This window comes from Toxotes jaculatrix, chromosome 13 (assembly GCF_017976425.1).
Source record: "Toxotes jaculatrix isolate fToxJac2 chromosome 13, fToxJac2.pri, whole genome shotgun sequence".
Classification (NCBI taxonomy): domain Eukaryota; kingdom Metazoa; phylum Chordata; class Actinopteri; family Toxotidae; genus Toxotes; species Toxotes jaculatrix.
The window spans coordinates 6232821-6250239 of record NC_054406.1 but is presented as its reverse complement, the minus strand read 5'-3'; the positions used below and the strand labels follow the sequence as shown (position 1 = coordinate 6250239).

Here is a 17419-nt window from a genome sequence, read left to right as displayed (position 1 = left end):
GCTCGTGGCGTCGTCACTGCCTAGTTACAATTGGCAGGAAGAAAAAGATTTCCTCACTTAGATACCGTGTTCCCTCGGACGCGGTAGGGTTCGTTTTAAATGCTGATTTTAGGGGGTTGTTTGTAAAGTTTTAATTTCGCTGCAAGAAAAACGAGGCTGTGTTTCGGACGCTGTGGAGGAAAAGGTGGAGGCGAGGGCGGAACATGGGTAAAAAACAGGACTCAAATCCGGACTCCGAGTATGGTGAGTTGACCGTTTTTCACCCGTGAGTTACCTCAGAGTCTCCTGACTGTCTGACGGTGACACATACAAACAACATATCCGACAAACAAACCAACGTTAAATAAATGGCTTAATTACTTTTGGAACTTTATTTATTTATTTACTTTCACTGACTTCTTCCCAAATTTTGGGCTTCAAGGAAAGTTTTGACATGGATGGTATTAGGTTAACGGTAATTGATGCATTGCCTGTTATGCTAGATCATATTAAATGCCACATGTAATAACCAGCCTATTTAAATCTATAGTGTTTACACCATATTTAGTTAGTTGAATGTCTAAATCCAGGTACAAACGTTACAGTTTAATGAGTGAAATATTTCCAAGAAAAAAGACTGAAATCTTTCTCTGAGAACAAATTAGGTTTTTCTCCTCATGTCACTTTGTGTACTAACATTGTCATCAATAAATACTGTTTAATGATTTGCAGACAAACTTGGTTGTCAAGGGATGTCACAAGGGTAGATGAGTCAAAACACCCAAGACACTGAGACCTGAAGAAGGAAGAAAGGCTTGGAATAATTAGGCAGCTTGGAATTTGCTCCAAATGAATCTCAGGAAAAAAATAATAAAATCAATTGAAATAAAAGAAAATATGTAGTTTCCAACTTGGGGATTGGGACCCCACAGTGGCCTTTCTTTAAATATTAGATGTGTTCACCTCTTCATGTCTCTAAAAATAAGACAAAAGTTATAAATGTTAGGCTTTTGCAGTGTTAAATTTGATTTAAAATAACATCCCACGAGACAGTGACTGTGACAGAACTATTCTGAAAATTGATTAATGTTTTGAGAATTTTTTTAAAGAAAATTTGTCATTTTTGTGTGGTTAGCCCAAAGATAGTCAGTTTTATTTCCCTAAAGAGTTTAAAACCTGAAAATATGGACAATTTTCTCTGTTAATTGATGGTGTAAAATTGAATGAATGATGAATCACAAGGTGCCATTGTAAAAACTATTTTGTCCAGCGAGCAGCCCAGAAGTTAAGGAGATTCAGTTTACAGTTGCATAAAACTAGCGTTGAATCCATCCAAAGTTGCAGATTTATTTTCTGTCAGTCAGCTTATCAGCTATTATTGCCTCTGCAGCCCTTTTCACAGTCTTTAAAGGGCTGGTGGTGTGATATAGGCAGACTTCTGCTTATATCACAAGTGTCGGCCAAACCAAGCTTCCCACTGTGAAAGAGAGCGACAGTATCGTGTTGCATTTATCACTTTGTTATGCAGCATGCAAACAAAAGATGCAGACAAACAGAAGAGCCAGTCAGAGTACCAAAGATTTTAGAGATACTCTGTGACTTTTGTAGCTGTTGATGCTGAAACATTTCAGGCCTAACTGTGAAGATTTTCTGTCGCGTAAAGCTCTCTGTTTCATGCATCCCTGTTTACTCTCTGTGGCATTTGATTCATTAATGGAGTCACAAGTCTGTTGACAGTCTGGGAGGTTTTGCAAAGCTACGGCCAACAAACCCTCCCTGGAAGTAAATACCCAATCGAATTTCATGTCTCCTCAAATAACTTAAGAAAACACTGCATAATAGGGTGACAACAGAAGTGCTGACGACAAGTGTCAGAGCTGACACTTCACTCATCGTGGCCAAACTGTGACAACTGGACCTCTGTTCTCAAAATTAAGCTTTTGTATGTAAATTCATGTTGTCATGTTTTCTAATTGGGAATCAGCTTCCTACTACCTCTCTACTGTTGAACCGACCTTCATGAGGAAGTAGAAAATGTGTTGAATGTTGACAAAGCTTCCTGAAGCATAACCATGACGAGAGGTTTCAAACCGCTTCTGGTTACCCAGTGAAGGCGAGCCATGTTCTGAGTTTGTTCTTGTTTGTTGCGGTTACGCATTTCAAGTGCTTTTCTGTAAATTTGTAGACACCTAAGTATGGGGAAATGAGTGAGGCTGTGGCTGTAGCTGCAAATCATTGACCAGAAAATTTGTTAAAGCTGCTCCGGGCAACGTGGGAAAAAGTCAGATTTTAAAACACAACCTGGTTAATATAGCTAATATATAAGTCAAGAGACCTAGTGAACACTGTAGTCTAAAAAATGCTGTATAGCTTTTGTGCACAATATTCAATCAATTAAATATTTATGTGGATGAATTAGCAAGATTTTTCACTATTTTCTGACATTCTATTCACTAAATGATGAATAATTCTTTAGCAATGAATAATAAAAATAATTGTTAGTTGACTCTACTCTCCATCTTTGAATATGTGTAACAAGAATAAATCCTTTCTCCTGCTGTCATGGCTGTTGACATCTTAAAACATAAATGTAGTCAGGAGTCACAGAACAGTTTCAAGACTCAAATCTTTAAATGAATACGCCCCTTACCCTCATATTTTACTTTACTTTGTAAGTGTGACTCTTTTTGCTTTTACTGCAGGGTACTAATTAACCGACCTGTCATTTCTTTTTACAGACATATAGGGAAGGGTGGGGTTTGTCCATAAACCGTACAGTCTGTACAAAAGTCATTAAAATTAACCTTTCGGTCAATTGACTTGTTTCTTTCATAAAGGTTTTCACTTTATGTCACAAATGTCTAATCACTGTTTTGATTGATTTTGTTACTCAACTTGAGAAAAAAAACCCCCAAAATCTAAAATTAGAGACCTGTTCCCTCTTCTGCGCCACTCCTCCTCAGCCAAGGTCAACTGATGACCCCTACACTCGTCACTTTGGATTTTGCAAATCCCAGTCATAAAAATGTCCTGCAGCTAGCTTGTCTAAGGTTCAGGGTTTGAAGGTTTAAAGCTTTCCTTCAGCTTTTTACGAAGGGTATAGCGACCGAAAAGTCCTTTATGTGTATTGAATCACATTGAGCCATTTAACTTGTTGTCATTTACTCTGAACACACAGCAGTATCCTAGCAGTGCTGAAATCTGACTCTGGCGGCATAACATGAGGCCGATGAACAGGTTCTCTTGCTGATAATGTTTTATCAAATGAATGTTTGGGAAACAGCTGGTGAGCAGAGTGGCACTGACGTGGGAACTGATGTGTGGTCTATTTTTCAAATTCCTGTTTCCCTGTACGGCTGTCCATCGACATTCATGCACTTGGTATTTACATACGATCCGTATCAGTTTGTTGAAAGACGTCATCTGTGCCACTCTTTTGTAACTACATTTACCATTTTATGCACACATTTCTGTTGCTTTTACTGTAGCACTGCTCCATGGAAACAGGTACTAAGGGTTTAATATACGTAGCCACTGACCTGCTGCATCCTGTTTGAGGATTTGCATCCTACTCAGAAGTCTTAAAGTGAGAGTCTGCTGACTGTGTTGACACAGTCTCCATTTACTCCTATTCAAATTATAGCCAGTGGAGATAAATTTGCTCTGGCTTCAGTGGGAAATGATTTTCATTGGTGCACTACTTGGCTAAATGTACACCTGAGTACCGATCACATGAACAGAGCATGTTAGTATTTGCATGTGACAGATGGGACTCTTGACAACTAACTAGAAGAAGGAACACCTGCAGGCTTTTCATCATGTCTGACGAACCCGTAAGAGGTTGCGAAGAAACACAACCTTTTACGACTGTTAGTTTTTTTTTAAGTACATACTGTACATGCTGGAGCACAGAAATGCAGATTCTCTTTTGTTGTTAATCATGCTGTTTTCAATCTTCATCACCTGATGTGTGTCAGCTGTTGAGTGTGTCCCAAATAATCAGCTATTTCCTGGTTTGGAGACCTAAAGTGCATTTAAGGTGCGTTTAAAGCAGTTAAGTCCAGAAATCTATGGGCCATTGTGGGTTCATTAGTACAGTTCAGCACATTTTACATTACGTTCATTTGACAACTTTACAGTAAGTGCATTTAAAACATCTGTAGATGTGGATTAGAAAGCCTAAAAATGTTTGTTGGATTTGATTTGATTAGATGTCCTGTTAGGATGACGCTCTAAGCAGTCTGCTGAGTTTTTCCTGCCTGACTGGATAATGCAGTGGGAGCTGTTTGAACCTCACAGGTCTGATTCTTGTGACTGAAATGTTTTCAGTTGGGATGTCCTCAAACAGGTTTTCAGATTGTCAGTTTTCCCATTAAAAAGATTAAATGTCTGTGACTCTCCCACCTTTGAAAGCCATAATTTGAATTCAAATTTCATTCAAATAACTCTGAGCTGCTAGTGAGATGCTGCACTCCTGTAAAATGTTCTGTGCTGTGACTGCACAAGAAACTAACATGAGCTAATTAGTCTTCAATCAGCATGAAAGCAGTGTGTTGTGTGAAGCAAACTGGATTTCATTGTTCTTGCTGGCAGTCTTTCTCTGTGTTCCCGGAAACAACAGTGAGCCACTTCTTTCCTGTAATAGTCACCTCTGTCATAGTCATTATAGTGTAAAGCTCCTGTGTCAGCCAACCCATAAAAACACAAGATTCATTCTCTAGTCTTTAAAGCTTTTTCGTCATTCAGTTAAACTGTAATTCATCAACTCAAAGAAGAGGGGGCAGGGAGACTCCATATTGTCTTTTTGTTGTAGTCTTCACAGGGACACATATACCCTACACATAGATTTTTTTTTTTTTAATTATTATTAAATCCCTATAATGCTTAATTTATTTTGACCAATGTTTAAAGGAAGCTCTGTCAGAAACCATCTTTGAGTTTTGTATGCACAACACCTTCCCCCTATTTCTGCATGTACACAAATATAGTACACACACACAATCATCAGGGCTTTTCCTTGAGGTGGCATAGCAGGATACATGCTATTACAAAGCTAAGCGATAAACTGATGTGTCCTTGATAATCTGTCTTAAAACACAAACCAGGAAGTTGCTGATTAATGTTAAATGATACTCCACCAGTCAGTAAAGGTCATTGTATATGTGAGATTAAAAGCCATTAATGAGACTGATAAAGTTTTTTCTCTTTTCTCAGGAGAACCTGCTCAGTTTGACCCGACCTTCAAAGGACCCATAAAGAACAGGTGAACCTGACTCACTGGCTACTGGCTAGGTGGTCGAGCCCACCATCTGGTCTTTTTGGTTCTCCGAAATCCTCAGTCCAGCTGAAGGGTTTCTGATGTACTGTGTGGGTCCTTGTGTTTGCAATGCATTGTGTTTTCTGAGTGTCTGTCGACTGATAGAGTCACAGTTTTCATCCCCAAGGCAAACTTGGATGCAAAGCTCAGCCAGTTCATTTACATCTGTTGCTTTCTCTCCTTTTCTTCATCAGAGGGTGTACTGACATAATCTGCTGTTTCCTGTTTATGGCAGTCATCCTCGGCTACGTAGCAGTCGGGATTTTAGGTGAGAGTTACCTGACAACACCAACACCGGTCTTTGAATCTGTGTCATACTCAGCGATACCATGACAAGTTTTTGTTCTCCCTCTTCTTGTCTCTCCTAGGTCCTTCTTATTTGTTCTACTAGTTATATCTGCAGCTTGTTCTTAGGGTTTTCTTCTTTGATGTTTTTGTTACATTCTCTCTGTCCCTCTGCTGCCTGCCTTAAAAGAAAAGTTTAACATTTAGGGAAATACACTTAGTTGCCTCAGTTAGTTGAGAGGATCACTGTCTTATCTGTGCATTCAATAGGAAGCTACAGAGTGCAGCTGGTTAGCGCAGCATAAAAATTGGGAACAGGAGTAGACGGCGAACCTGGCTCAGCTCTTTACAGATGTAACAAAATCTGCCGACTGGCACCTTTTAAAGCGCACTAATCTACTCGTTATAAAAATTTGTATGGGACAGTTTCTTTGTCAGTAACTTTCTGGACGGTGACATCAAGACTTGGCAGACGACAGCCCTTAGTTTAAGAGGCAGGGAGCTGCATTGGTGGGGGTATGTTGTTTAAGGTACCAGTACGACATTTAAATGCAGCTTAGCCAGGCCTTAGCGGGGCTGGAAGGCAGATTTAATTACCTATGGATGGGTTTTGTTTGTAGTTTTATATTTACTATAGAGAAATGAGAATTGTTTCAGTCTTCTCATTTAACTCTCTGCAAGGAAGTGAATAAGACTGTTTCCCAAGATGCTTCATTATACCTTTAACTGAACAGTTTCTGTCACTCCTCGCTGCTTCATCCCACAGCACCACAGCAGCCAAATCTCAGCAGATGATCAAAATAACACTATAGTAGCAGACGGGTTGTCAGTGTCTTGTTATGCACTCTATGCAACTAGCAAAGTTGTCACAACTGTCAGAATTTCACAATTGGGTTGCTCCATGAAAACCTCAGACAGTGACGGTTTGTGTGTTTCTTTGACCCTACACTATAACTTGCTCGAGCCTTCCATTGGGTGCTCGTCAGTCACTGCCTCAAATTCCTGAGTTTAAGTCTCTTTGTATGTTATGTTCACTCCATTTCTAGTACATCGCCACTATTTCCTGATACCTAACATACACGGCTTCAGCTTGACATTTCAGTCATTCTGCGCAGTTAATGTTTTGCAATTTTTGTTCAGTGCAAAAAAACAAAAAACAGTTAATGTGCTGCTTCAGCTGTTTACCAATGAATTAGAGTAATTATTTTTAAAGAGTTTGCATTTGTTTTAAAGGTTTTTCTCACCTCCCTTTTTACTGAATCTATCTACTGCAATTCTTCAATGCGTGTACTCTGGAAAAAATATGTTAATTTCACATTGAGTAGATAACAGGTTCTGGCCTTTTGTTTTTAATTGAACTAAGCGTCCTTTGCGGTTTTATGGTGTACAAGCAGCATTTCCAGTGAGCTCTTTATTGCCCTGTCGTCAAACTCATTCCAGCACTCAGGGCCCTTGCTCTTATCTTGAGTCAACAGAGAGGCCTGATAGGCAACACAGTCACCTTATGTGTGTCAGTGGCTCAGTGTGTCCCGAATAATCTGCCGTTTCCTCCGGTGGAGTTAAATCAGAACCGCTGGGTGGCTAAAGTGGATTTATTGTGATTAAGTGGAAAAATCTATTGGCCATAATATTGCATTAATTTGACGCTTGTGCCCACAGAAACTTATAATCAATATACAAACCAAACTAGATAGACACAAGACAGTCATCAAACTTAACAGTGCCTTTTTGTGCCCTCTTGTGGTTGCAGATGTTTTTATGACATACTTATATTTTGTCAAGCATTAACAAAAACGGTAATTTTAGACCCACTATAAATATTAGACTGGTTATATTTTTGGTTAATGTGTTGATAAAGCATGATAAACATTTGCAGTGGAAATGTATCTAGAATCAAAAGAGACTTTTAAAAAAAATGCTAAACTGAACTGAAATACATGAAATGATTATACAAATAAACAAAAATAACAATAGACCAGACTTTTATAGTTCAGCTACAGTGCAGTAATAAGTTGTAAGTTCCCCACAGGAGATCAACAGAGTTTTTCAGTCTCCATTTTAAAGTGTCTAAAGTTTGGACAGATCATCGTGGACTGTTTTTCACATTCCTCTCAAACAAATGCAATAAATGTGTGAAGTAAAAACTCTTGCAGTAGTCTGTCAGTGCCATAACAGAAGTGACTCAATTGACATAATGGAGTGTGACTAATTTGTTGTTATCTTTTACGTCACTGGCTCTTATTCTGCTCTGCTTATCTCTGTTTTTAATGTGTTTATTCTTTCCCTATCAGCTTGGCTCTATGGTGATCCCAGGCATGTTCTTTATCCGAGAAACTCAACTGGATGGTTCTGTGGCAGTGGGCCAAATGAGTAATTTAATCTCTCTTTTGCCTTTTTCCATATTAGTTTTTCACATACATGAGGCAAAAATAAATGTGCATTTGACTAACTCTTTCTGTCTGTCTTCTGTCTTTCAGAGACAGACCCAATTTGTTCTACCTCGACATCCTCAAATGTGCCACATCTGTTAATGTCATGGCAACTGCTCTTAATGGATTTCAGTGTCCAACATCACAGGTAGAGGAGGCTGCTAGATTTTTATAGGTTTTAAGTAGGGCTGAACGATTTGTCGTTTTCTGATCGAAATTGCGATGTCAGGCAACGTGATCGTGTGATCGCCAAAGCTGACCCAGGATCCGCTGTGTTAACTGTTCGACACATACACACCGTCTCCCTACCTGCCAAGCTCACCAATGAGATGCGGCATGCTGCTCGTGGACAGGTCGCGCTAACGCAATCAGTATAACCTGCTCCACCTGCTCCTTAATTTATGAAATGGCTTCAGCTGGTGCAGAAGCGGAGTGACGGGATTTAAACCCCAAGAAAAACAGCACTTCGCTCATTTGGGAGTATTTCGGGTTTGATGCTGCAGACGTGCACCACAAACAGGTACTGCGCAAAACCTGTCGCGCTAAAGTTGCAACGTCCAGCGGAAACACGACCAATTTATACCGGCGCCTGAAAAATCACCACAGTCCGATGAAAAGTTTTGCGAAAATGATGCTCAGGTCCGTAGCAGCAAACAGACTACAGTTGCATCGTTTTCCAGCGTAACTCCGTATGATAAGAGCAGCCGAAGACACCGGGAGATAACGACGGTCTCATTGCCAAGGACATGGTGACTGTTAACACGGAGACGGATTTAAAAACCTCCTCCACACACCGGACAGAAGATATGTGATACCCTCCCGCACCTACTTCAACGAGTATTGTGCCACAACTACTGATATGTGGTTAAGCAGAACGACCGAGACGTATTTTGGTTTGATTTTGAAATGACAACTTTGAGTTGAAAAGTCGCTGCCTGCAGACAGCATACTTTCCCTACTTTTTTTTTTTTTTTTTTTTTTTTTTTTTGTCTGCAGTACTTTACGTTGAGGCAGTCAAAGATGGCTCTTTTAGTTCATTTGTAATAACTGCCATTGGTCAAGGACTTTATAGAATGTAAATGCATGTTTCTTGTTAAATACATTTGAAATAAAAACTTGAATCAACTGTGAATCAAATCACAATAGGTCCCTATATGCCAGAACATTGCAATTGATCTTTTCCTAAAATCGTTCAGCCCTAGTTTTAAGGATACTGAATAATTTACTGTAACTTTTCCAGTGTGGTGGAAATTACCATCTTCCTTTGATGACCCATAGGTGTGTGTGGAAAGATGTCCTACAACGTTCTGGGCTGTGGGGTTACAATCATATCTTCCAGGTGTAAAGCCAGCAGATGTTTTCAATCAAAGCCTCTGTGTGCCATCTATAGACCTGGCAAACACTAAACTGGTAAGTCCCTTTCTGCTGCCATTTATGTGTCTCTAAAGGTGCCGAAAGCTGAAAATGTGTTTTGATTTCTTTTGGTAAATGAACATTTTTGTGTCTGGAATTGACAGCAGTTTGTCTGGATTTCAGCCAGTAGAAATAGCCTGGTCCTTTTTCCATTCATGAAATTTGTTTTTTCTTTAACCACATAATTTCACTTTATTTTCAGAGTGTTCGAGACATTGTGGACAAGGAGTTGTGCCCTTTATTCCACATGCCTACAACCCCTGGTGAGTGGAACCACTCATTTTATTCATTCATTCACTGGTCTACATTAGTGCTGACATCAGGCTGATTTGATTTGATTTGATTCTTTTCCTCTGCTGGTTAGTGCTGGGAAGATGTTTGCCTGATATCGCAGCACTGGGGAGGATCCCTTCAGACTTTTCCAATATTCCTGGTTTGCCCTCCTCAGTTAACGAAACTGTCAGCCTCATCAAGAATGGCACTGGGTAAGATAAAGTGGATTTGGACCTCACCAGATGTTGATTATAAAGACTAAATGACCTAGTCATTTCATATATGCACTTTAATCACAGATAACTGCACATATAAAAACACACACACACACATTAATAACAGTGTTTGTCTCTCTTCCTCATCACCAGCGGAGGGTCAGTGGCTTCGTGAGTCTTTGTGTTGACCTGTAGAGTAGCAGCTAGTCATAGTTGCTCTTGTTGCTGTGTATAACTTAGTGATACAGGCCTGAGATGAAACACTCTCTTCTCTCTTACAATCTGGAGAAGAAACTCAATTTTCTTTCTCTCTCTCTCTCTCTCTCTCTCTCTCTCTCTCTCTCTCTCTCTCTCTCTCTCTCTCTCTCTCTCTCTCTCTCTCTCTCTCTGTGTGCTGAGTGGGGTTATGTCTGAATCTTTTTGTTCTGTCTTGCTTTGTCTGTCAGTAGAGATGTAGTGGAGAGAAAATTATTTTTTTTTAAAACACCATAATTCCCACAGAGGCTGTTGTTTACTGTATGAAAATGAACACAGTATTTGACTCACCTTTTCTTTACCACTGCATGAATTTTAGTAACTTCCAACAGGTTTCATTTAAACGTTTGTTTCTTAGTTGCATTTGTTTTACCTGACCCTTTGCTTTCCACGTCTGTTTGAAAGGTTCAACTGTCACCAACAAGAGCTTGTCTTTGCTTTTGTCTTTCATTAGGGACATTGTGAATGGCTTCAATGCCAGAGAGGTCGGTGTCCGAATCTTTGAGGACTTTGCGTCGTCATGGCCATGGATCCTCGTGTGAGTTGACTTTCAGAACTACACCTCTGGCTGCCACCTACTGGCAAATAGAATTCCACCTCTGCAATTGTGTTGTACATCGATGTCAGATTTTAGTATCTAGTGCAGGGCTGAGCTGTTGGTTTTATTATGAAGTACTGACAACATTTTTCTAGGTCACAGGTTACTATGCTCTTTTATTTTACAGTGAATTGTTTTTTTTTTTTTTTTTTTTTAATGTCGTATATGACTTACACATTTATCCCATTAAAAACTCTTCATCCTTCGCTAAACCCTATCTCTTGTTTTATATTTAACATAATCTTTTTTTTTTTTTTTTTTTTTTTTGGATTTCCTTCACATCTTGCCCCTCCCCGTCCTGTCCACCTCTCCCCTCGCAGTGGTCTGCTAATAGCCATGGTGGTCAGTATGCTGTTCCTGTTGCTGCTGAGATTCACTGCTCCAGTCATGGTGTGGGTGCTCATCATAGGAGTCCTGGGTGCTGGGGCATACGGTAAACTTCTAAACTGCAGTATTTCTTAAGGCAAACAGTGATGTTGACATGGATGTTTTCGAGGTGGCCCACCCAAAAAAATTGCCACCACTGAAACAGATTCTTTTTAAGCTCGGAATTTTACCTATTAAAAATTAGGTAGTTTTTTTTTTTTTTTTTCCCCAGCCAAATTTCACATCACCAAAAATGAATTCTACCCTTGTGCTGAGGGAAGCAATGTTAATGATAAGATACCGGTCTCAGTGAATTTAGACAGAGATGTTGGGAAATGTTGCATGACATTTGTTTAACTTGGCTTTTTAACAGGTAGATATCAAGCTCAGTTAGAGCTTAGTCTGATGTCTGTGTTTGTCTTCTTTAATCAGAGGTATTTTGTTTTATAGGACAAGATTGTATTTTGTAGTAGCCTCTGAGCTGTCGGTGTGTTTCTCTTGCAGGGATATGGCACTGCTACTGGGAGTATGACAACTACAAGAATGCCGCTGCTACAATCACTGACATTGGTTTCACCACCAACTTCAAGGTTTACCTGCAAGTGCAAGAGACCTGGCTGGCATTCTGTGAGTTTGATTAAAACGCTTTTCATCCAGTTTGACTCAGTCATGTGTCATTTTAGCATCAACATTTCTCACAGTCTTTCACTCGGGAAAATACCAGGAATTGAGAGATATAAAGTGGAAATAACCAATGATTATAAAATCAAAGCCATGTGGGGAAAAAAACCTCCATATCTGTAAATAAATGCAATAAAACTAATGTTGGTATACATGCGAGCTGCATGTCCAGTTTACAACATCACTTAATTAGTGGCATTGTAAAATCCCTCTGATAAGAGTTGATAACCGTTTAGAGGTTTACGGCTACCGCAACTGTTTACGTAGCTCGTATTGGAGCTTTCTGTTTTTGGGTTCACATTTTAAAATCATTGTTAGGGTAGTAGAAATTATTATTAAACCTTTTCAGTGCCCAGACAAAGGACAGTATATAAAGCAAACTCAGAGAAGAGACTAGAAAGAGAGAAAATACATATAAAAATGTTAATAAATGACATAGAACTAAGATGCTGTATCTGTAAGGTCCTCCTCTTCTCCCCATCAGTGATAATCATATGTGTGGCGGAGGCGATCATCCTCCTGACCATCATCTTCCTGCGGACCAGAATCCTCATAGCCATCGCCCTCATCCAGGAGTCCAGCAAGTGAGTTATATTAAAATAAAAACACTGTCCACAAGGTTTTCTTATTTCTGATTAACCTAATGTTAAACTGTGAGAAATTTAAATTTTCTTAATCCCTTAAGAGAATTTATTTAAAAATATCTCAGATGTGCTATTATTTTAAAAACGATCAGCAATAATAATAATAATCATCATCAGCATTGCCATTTCTTGAAAACTAAATGTTGTCGTCATGAATGTGTCTTCAGCCTGGTTTGTATTTTACCCTGAAGATGCCATATGGCCTCGGCATAACCTCATAATGTGCGTGTCCATATTTCACAGGGCAATCGGTCACATGATGTCTGCTCTGCTGTACCCTCTGGTCACCTTTGTCCTCCTGGTGGTGTGTGTTGCATACTGGGGCACCACAGCTTTGTATCCTTTAATTTTGTTTTATGTGTACACATTTGTAAGTAGCCTGTTAATAACACACTGCTCTATCACTTCTTTAGTCCAGAGTGTCAGTTCTTCTCTTAAACTAATGCATGTAGATATTTGGCGACTTCAGGAAACCCAATCTACAGAGTGGTGGCTCTCAACTCCACGATGAGCGACTGTAAGAGTATCAATGGCACCGTGAACTGTGACCCTCAGGTGAGTGGTGAAAATATGAGGCCAAAGTGGATGATAACTATGACCTAGAGTAAAACCTTCTCACATTTTTCCCCTTTTATTGAATTAGCTGGTAGAGGGAATTTGTTGTCAGCTGTCAGGACACAACTATAATTTAATAATATAGATCTTCCCCTTGTAAAATGCTGACTTAATAGCTGTCAAAACCTGGGTGTTACTGACCAGTCAGCCTAGTCTTGAAGTGGTGAGCAGGATGAAAGTAATACTGTAGCTGCATCATATCATCAGTATTGCTCAAACGCACTCTCATCCACTATCACCTTTCACTTTCCTGTTTTCCACTCCATTCATTTTTCCATCTCCCCCTTCTCAGAACTTCACTTCATCAGATTACCCAGGCTGCCCTTCAGCCAGCTGCATCTTTATCAAATACAACGACGAAGGGCTCTTCCAGAGGAACATATTCAATTTGCAGATCTACAATGCAGTGGCTTTTCTCTGGTGTGTCAACTTTGTCATCGCTCTGGGGCAGTGTACACTGGCTGGGGCCTTCGCCTCCTACTACTGGGCCTTCACCAAACCAGATGATATCCCCATGTTCCCTGTGTGTGGCGGCTTTATACGCTCACTGAGGTAACAACAACAGCAAATGCCATGTCTGACACTGAACATAATGTGGGTTACAATCTGTAATCATTTAAATGTTTTACCTAAAAGTCATAGACTTTTCGATAATTCTAGTATAGATTGAATCATAGGACCTGCTGGCTGAGTGCAGTTCCCTCTCCATCCACTAGAGGGCACATTATACCCTCACATAACAGTGTGGGGAAGCAGCTAAACAGTACAGCGTGGAGCTGCTATCATCTTTGCTTTTTCAGACTGTTACATGACTGATACTAATGTTTCCGAATGTCTGTGTGATCCTGTGTCAAAAAGAGTGGAAGAATTAACATGGTCGTTAGTCATTTATTCTCTAAGTTACATTGTCATATAACCAATGAGACATTATTCATTCATTCTTTTCTTTTCTCTCTCATTTCAGGTACCATGTGGGCTCCTTGGCATTTGGTGCTTTGATCCTGACCCTGGTGCAGATAGTGAGGATGATACTGGAGTACATCGACCACAAAACAAGATGTAAGGCTGACATACCCATTGTCACTTTATCTCACCTGGAGCGATATTGTACCTTTTTCATTTGCTTGGTATATTTATGAAACTTGTGTGTAAAAAATAAATAAATAAATAAATACAAAGTCTTAAATTTGAGAACTAATACATGTGCAGTTTTGTCAATGTAGCCTTTAGTCTTGAGACAAATACCAGGACAGTTCAGTGGTTGTGACAAATGCATATGAAACCATGTGCCCTTCTTTAGCTTTCTCTACTGTTTCTGTGCTTTACGTTCAGTTCTGTAAAAGTGAATAAATGAATACTACAGGTGCTCAGGTTACCCTCATGGTGAAACAAGTAACAGGCTGCTTATACTTCTTGTCTTCTAGCGGCGCAGAATCCAGTTGCACGCTTCATACTATGCTGCATGAAGTGCTGCTTCTGGTGTCTGGAGAAGTTCATCAAGTTCCTCAACAGGAACGCTTACATCATGGTGAGTGCAGTTATATTACTGTTCTATTTTTAGCCCCTTCTATTTTAATTTTTATTTAATTGTAGCAGGAGAAATGATGGTCCTAAGCTTCCAAAGTACTAGAATTTCTCTGCTCGAAGAAAGAATTTACAGGGCAACACTTGATTTTACTGCCATTAATAATTTATACAATATCACTATCATTAAAATGTAACAGTTTCATATATAGTATAATGTATATTTGTGTCACGTAGACCTTTTTTTTTTTTTCTTTCCTTGACAGATTGCCATTTATGGGAAAAACTTCTGTGTTTCAGCCAAAAATGCTTTCATGCTGCTCATGAGAAATGTGATAAGGTTTGTCAAGACATGTTTTCTATGCTGAAAGAATAATAGAAACACCTGTCAGTTTAAAGCATGAAGGAGGAGATTTATTGCAGGACTGGTGTATTAGACTGTATTGGTTCTAGCTAGGTGTGCCCAATAGACTGAGAGTATGTGCATGTGTTTGAGAGAGTCAGTGAATAGTGTCATGTTTCTCTGACTCTGTCTGTGTGTCCCTTTAGGGTTGTGGTGCTCGATAAAGTGACAGACCTGCTGCTGTTCTTTGGGAAGCTCCTGGTGGTGGGAGGAGTGGGTAAGGATGACAGCAGAGCGCTTCACCCAGAATTTTATTTTCCTGTTTAGACAATTTTGCTCCAACTAGTGTTATATTGGTGTAAATGGTTTTTGTGCCAGCGTTAATGAGGTTTTAGCTGAATATGAAGTCTTTTTTTTTTTTTTTTTTTTTTTTTTTTTTTCCTTCTCCCCAGGTGTATTGTCCTTCTTTTTCTTCTCTGGACGAATTTTGCTACCAGGCAACACCTTCCGCTCTGAAACCCTCAACTACTACTGGATGCCAATTATTGTAAGTCAGAAATTTACACTCAGATTCACTGGACTAACTGAAATTGGATCTGAATCCTATCTTTGTTTCACCTTGCTCTGTTTTCTTTTAGACTGTAGTGTTTGGTAGCTACCTCATAGCTCATGGATTCTTCAGTGTGTACAACATGTGCGTGGACACACTCTTCCTCTGCTTCTGTGAGTACAGTTTACTGAGGGTTTATAAAAGCCTGAACATTCACTTTTTAACATGTTGCATTTACACAGAGCAAACTTAAGATTTAATTTCCAGTGTGGACTGACTACCACAAACACGAGAAACTGTAATTTTGTTAACGTCACTTTCAAGCGAAGAAGCTAAAAACTTTATTTGGATCCTTTTTTAACTGAATAATGCTGTAATACAACACAGAGAAAACAAACATTTAACTTGTTACACTGTCATTCCCACAGTGGAGGACTTGGAGCGTAATGATGGATCTGTACAGAAGCCGTACTTTATGTCCAAAAACCTCATGAAAATCCTCAACAAATCCAACAAGGTACAAAAAAAAAGGTAAAGGGAAGGACTGAAGACCTTTTCCCCTCTTTACCTCCCGACTTCATGAAACTACATTAATGTTGTGTCACAGATTTTCAGGATTTCTTTGCCATTTGCTTTTAACCTGTTAACACTCCACCTTCTTCTAAATAAGTTTACCAAAACTGATTTTGCACTTTTTAATTATTTTTTTTTTATTGTGTATGTGCATATGTGTTACTGAGTGTGCATAAGGAAGGATTGAGCATGTGAATGCAGGTAATGTGTAATTGTTTGTTACAAGCTATCCTGCATTACAGATTTCTAAAGTTGTTCTTACTTTGGCTCATTATTTCAAAGAATGTCTGTTTCTGTTCATACAGCTGCTGTTCACAGTGCTGTGGACATTTTAGACTGATTTATCATCATTATGTAATACAGTTAAACAGCTTTGAAAAGCAGGAAAATTTAGGCTTTATTTTTTATGGAAGACTCTTAATGAGATTTCTTCAGGTGGAACAAATGACATTTAATAACAAAAAAATGTTCTAATGTTCTTACACTTGTATTTTATTTGTAAAAAGGTTGTTTTATAAATACAAATATTTTATGGCCATAATTCTATTGATCATATTGAAAATAATGAAATAAAGTTGTAAATATGACTGCACATGACATCAGTTTGTAATCTTTGCACCTCACATCTGAGCTGAAGATCAAATGCCAGATTTAATCGGACTCTGCACAGACAAAATAATTCAAATGACATTTCTCTGGCTCTCCTGCTGAGAAGTCTCTTTTTAGCAAGTCTATCACATAATTGTCAGTTTATTCAATCACTTTGTGAAATCCCCCCTCCCTTCTGTATATTTATCCACAGAACAGCCTGACTGATGTCTCTTGTCTTCTAGGACTCTACAGTCAATCTATAAATCATAAAACTGAAAAATGTATCTTTCTCAGAATTTTCTGATGTCTTCAGTGTTTAAAAACCAAACTCAAAAATATATTCAGTTTATTTCCACATTAAAAAGCAAATTCAGAGAATCTTAATTTTGCTCAAAAAAATGAAATTTAGTCTCTCAATCTAGAGGCTAACTAATCAAGTGCTTTTAAAATCAAAATGTAGATAATGACGACACAAAAAAAGTCAATGATTTAGTGAAGTTTTAATCTCCTAGACTGTTTGGTTTTGCACAATGTCTCCAGGTTTAGTTTGTCAAGATTCGTAGATCGTGACTTCCATCACTTTTAGTGTCATATAAGCCTCATAATACAAAGTGTAGCTTGAACAGACAGGTATGCAAGAAATGAGGAGCCCCATCAGCCATCCTGTTCATCCCACAGAGGACCCTGAGAGACATCTCTGACCCTGGTGCGACTGTTGAAGCGCCAAACACTTGATTCACCTACACTAGTTTTAGCCAAGACTAGAAC

General features: G+C 39.0%; 1 protein-coding gene across 2 annotated transcripts; it reads left to right on the top strand.

Moving 5' to 3' along the window:
- Positions 1 to 21: 21 nt before the first annotated feature.
- slc44a4 (solute carrier family 44 member 4) lies at positions 22 to 16635 on the top strand. Of its 2 annotated transcripts, XM_041054265.1 has the most exons (23): positions 22 to 243; positions 5194 to 5242; positions 5491 to 5564; positions 7873 to 7951; positions 8059 to 8158; positions 9289 to 9420; positions 9626 to 9686; positions 9788 to 9908; positions 10065 to 10070; positions 10621 to 10704; positions 11085 to 11197; positions 11635 to 11757; positions 12296 to 12395; positions 12699 to 12791; positions 12908 to 13010; positions 13363 to 13622; positions 14035 to 14129; positions 14495 to 14598; positions 14861 to 14934; positions 15144 to 15214; positions 15390 to 15484; positions 15576 to 15660; positions 15916 to 16635. In XM_041054265.1, exons 1-23 carry the CDS (start codon positions 204 to 206, stop codon positions 16020 to 16022), a joined length of 2169 nt encoding a protein of 722 aa, XP_040910199.1. In that variant the 5' UTR covers positions 22 to 203; the 3' UTR covers positions 16023 to 16635. The 2 variants fall into 2 exon arrangements, with proteins under 2 accessions (XP_040910199.1, XP_040910200.1); XM_041054266.1 differs by lacking the exon at positions 10065 to 10070.
- Positions 16636 to 17419: the final 784 nt, after the last annotated feature.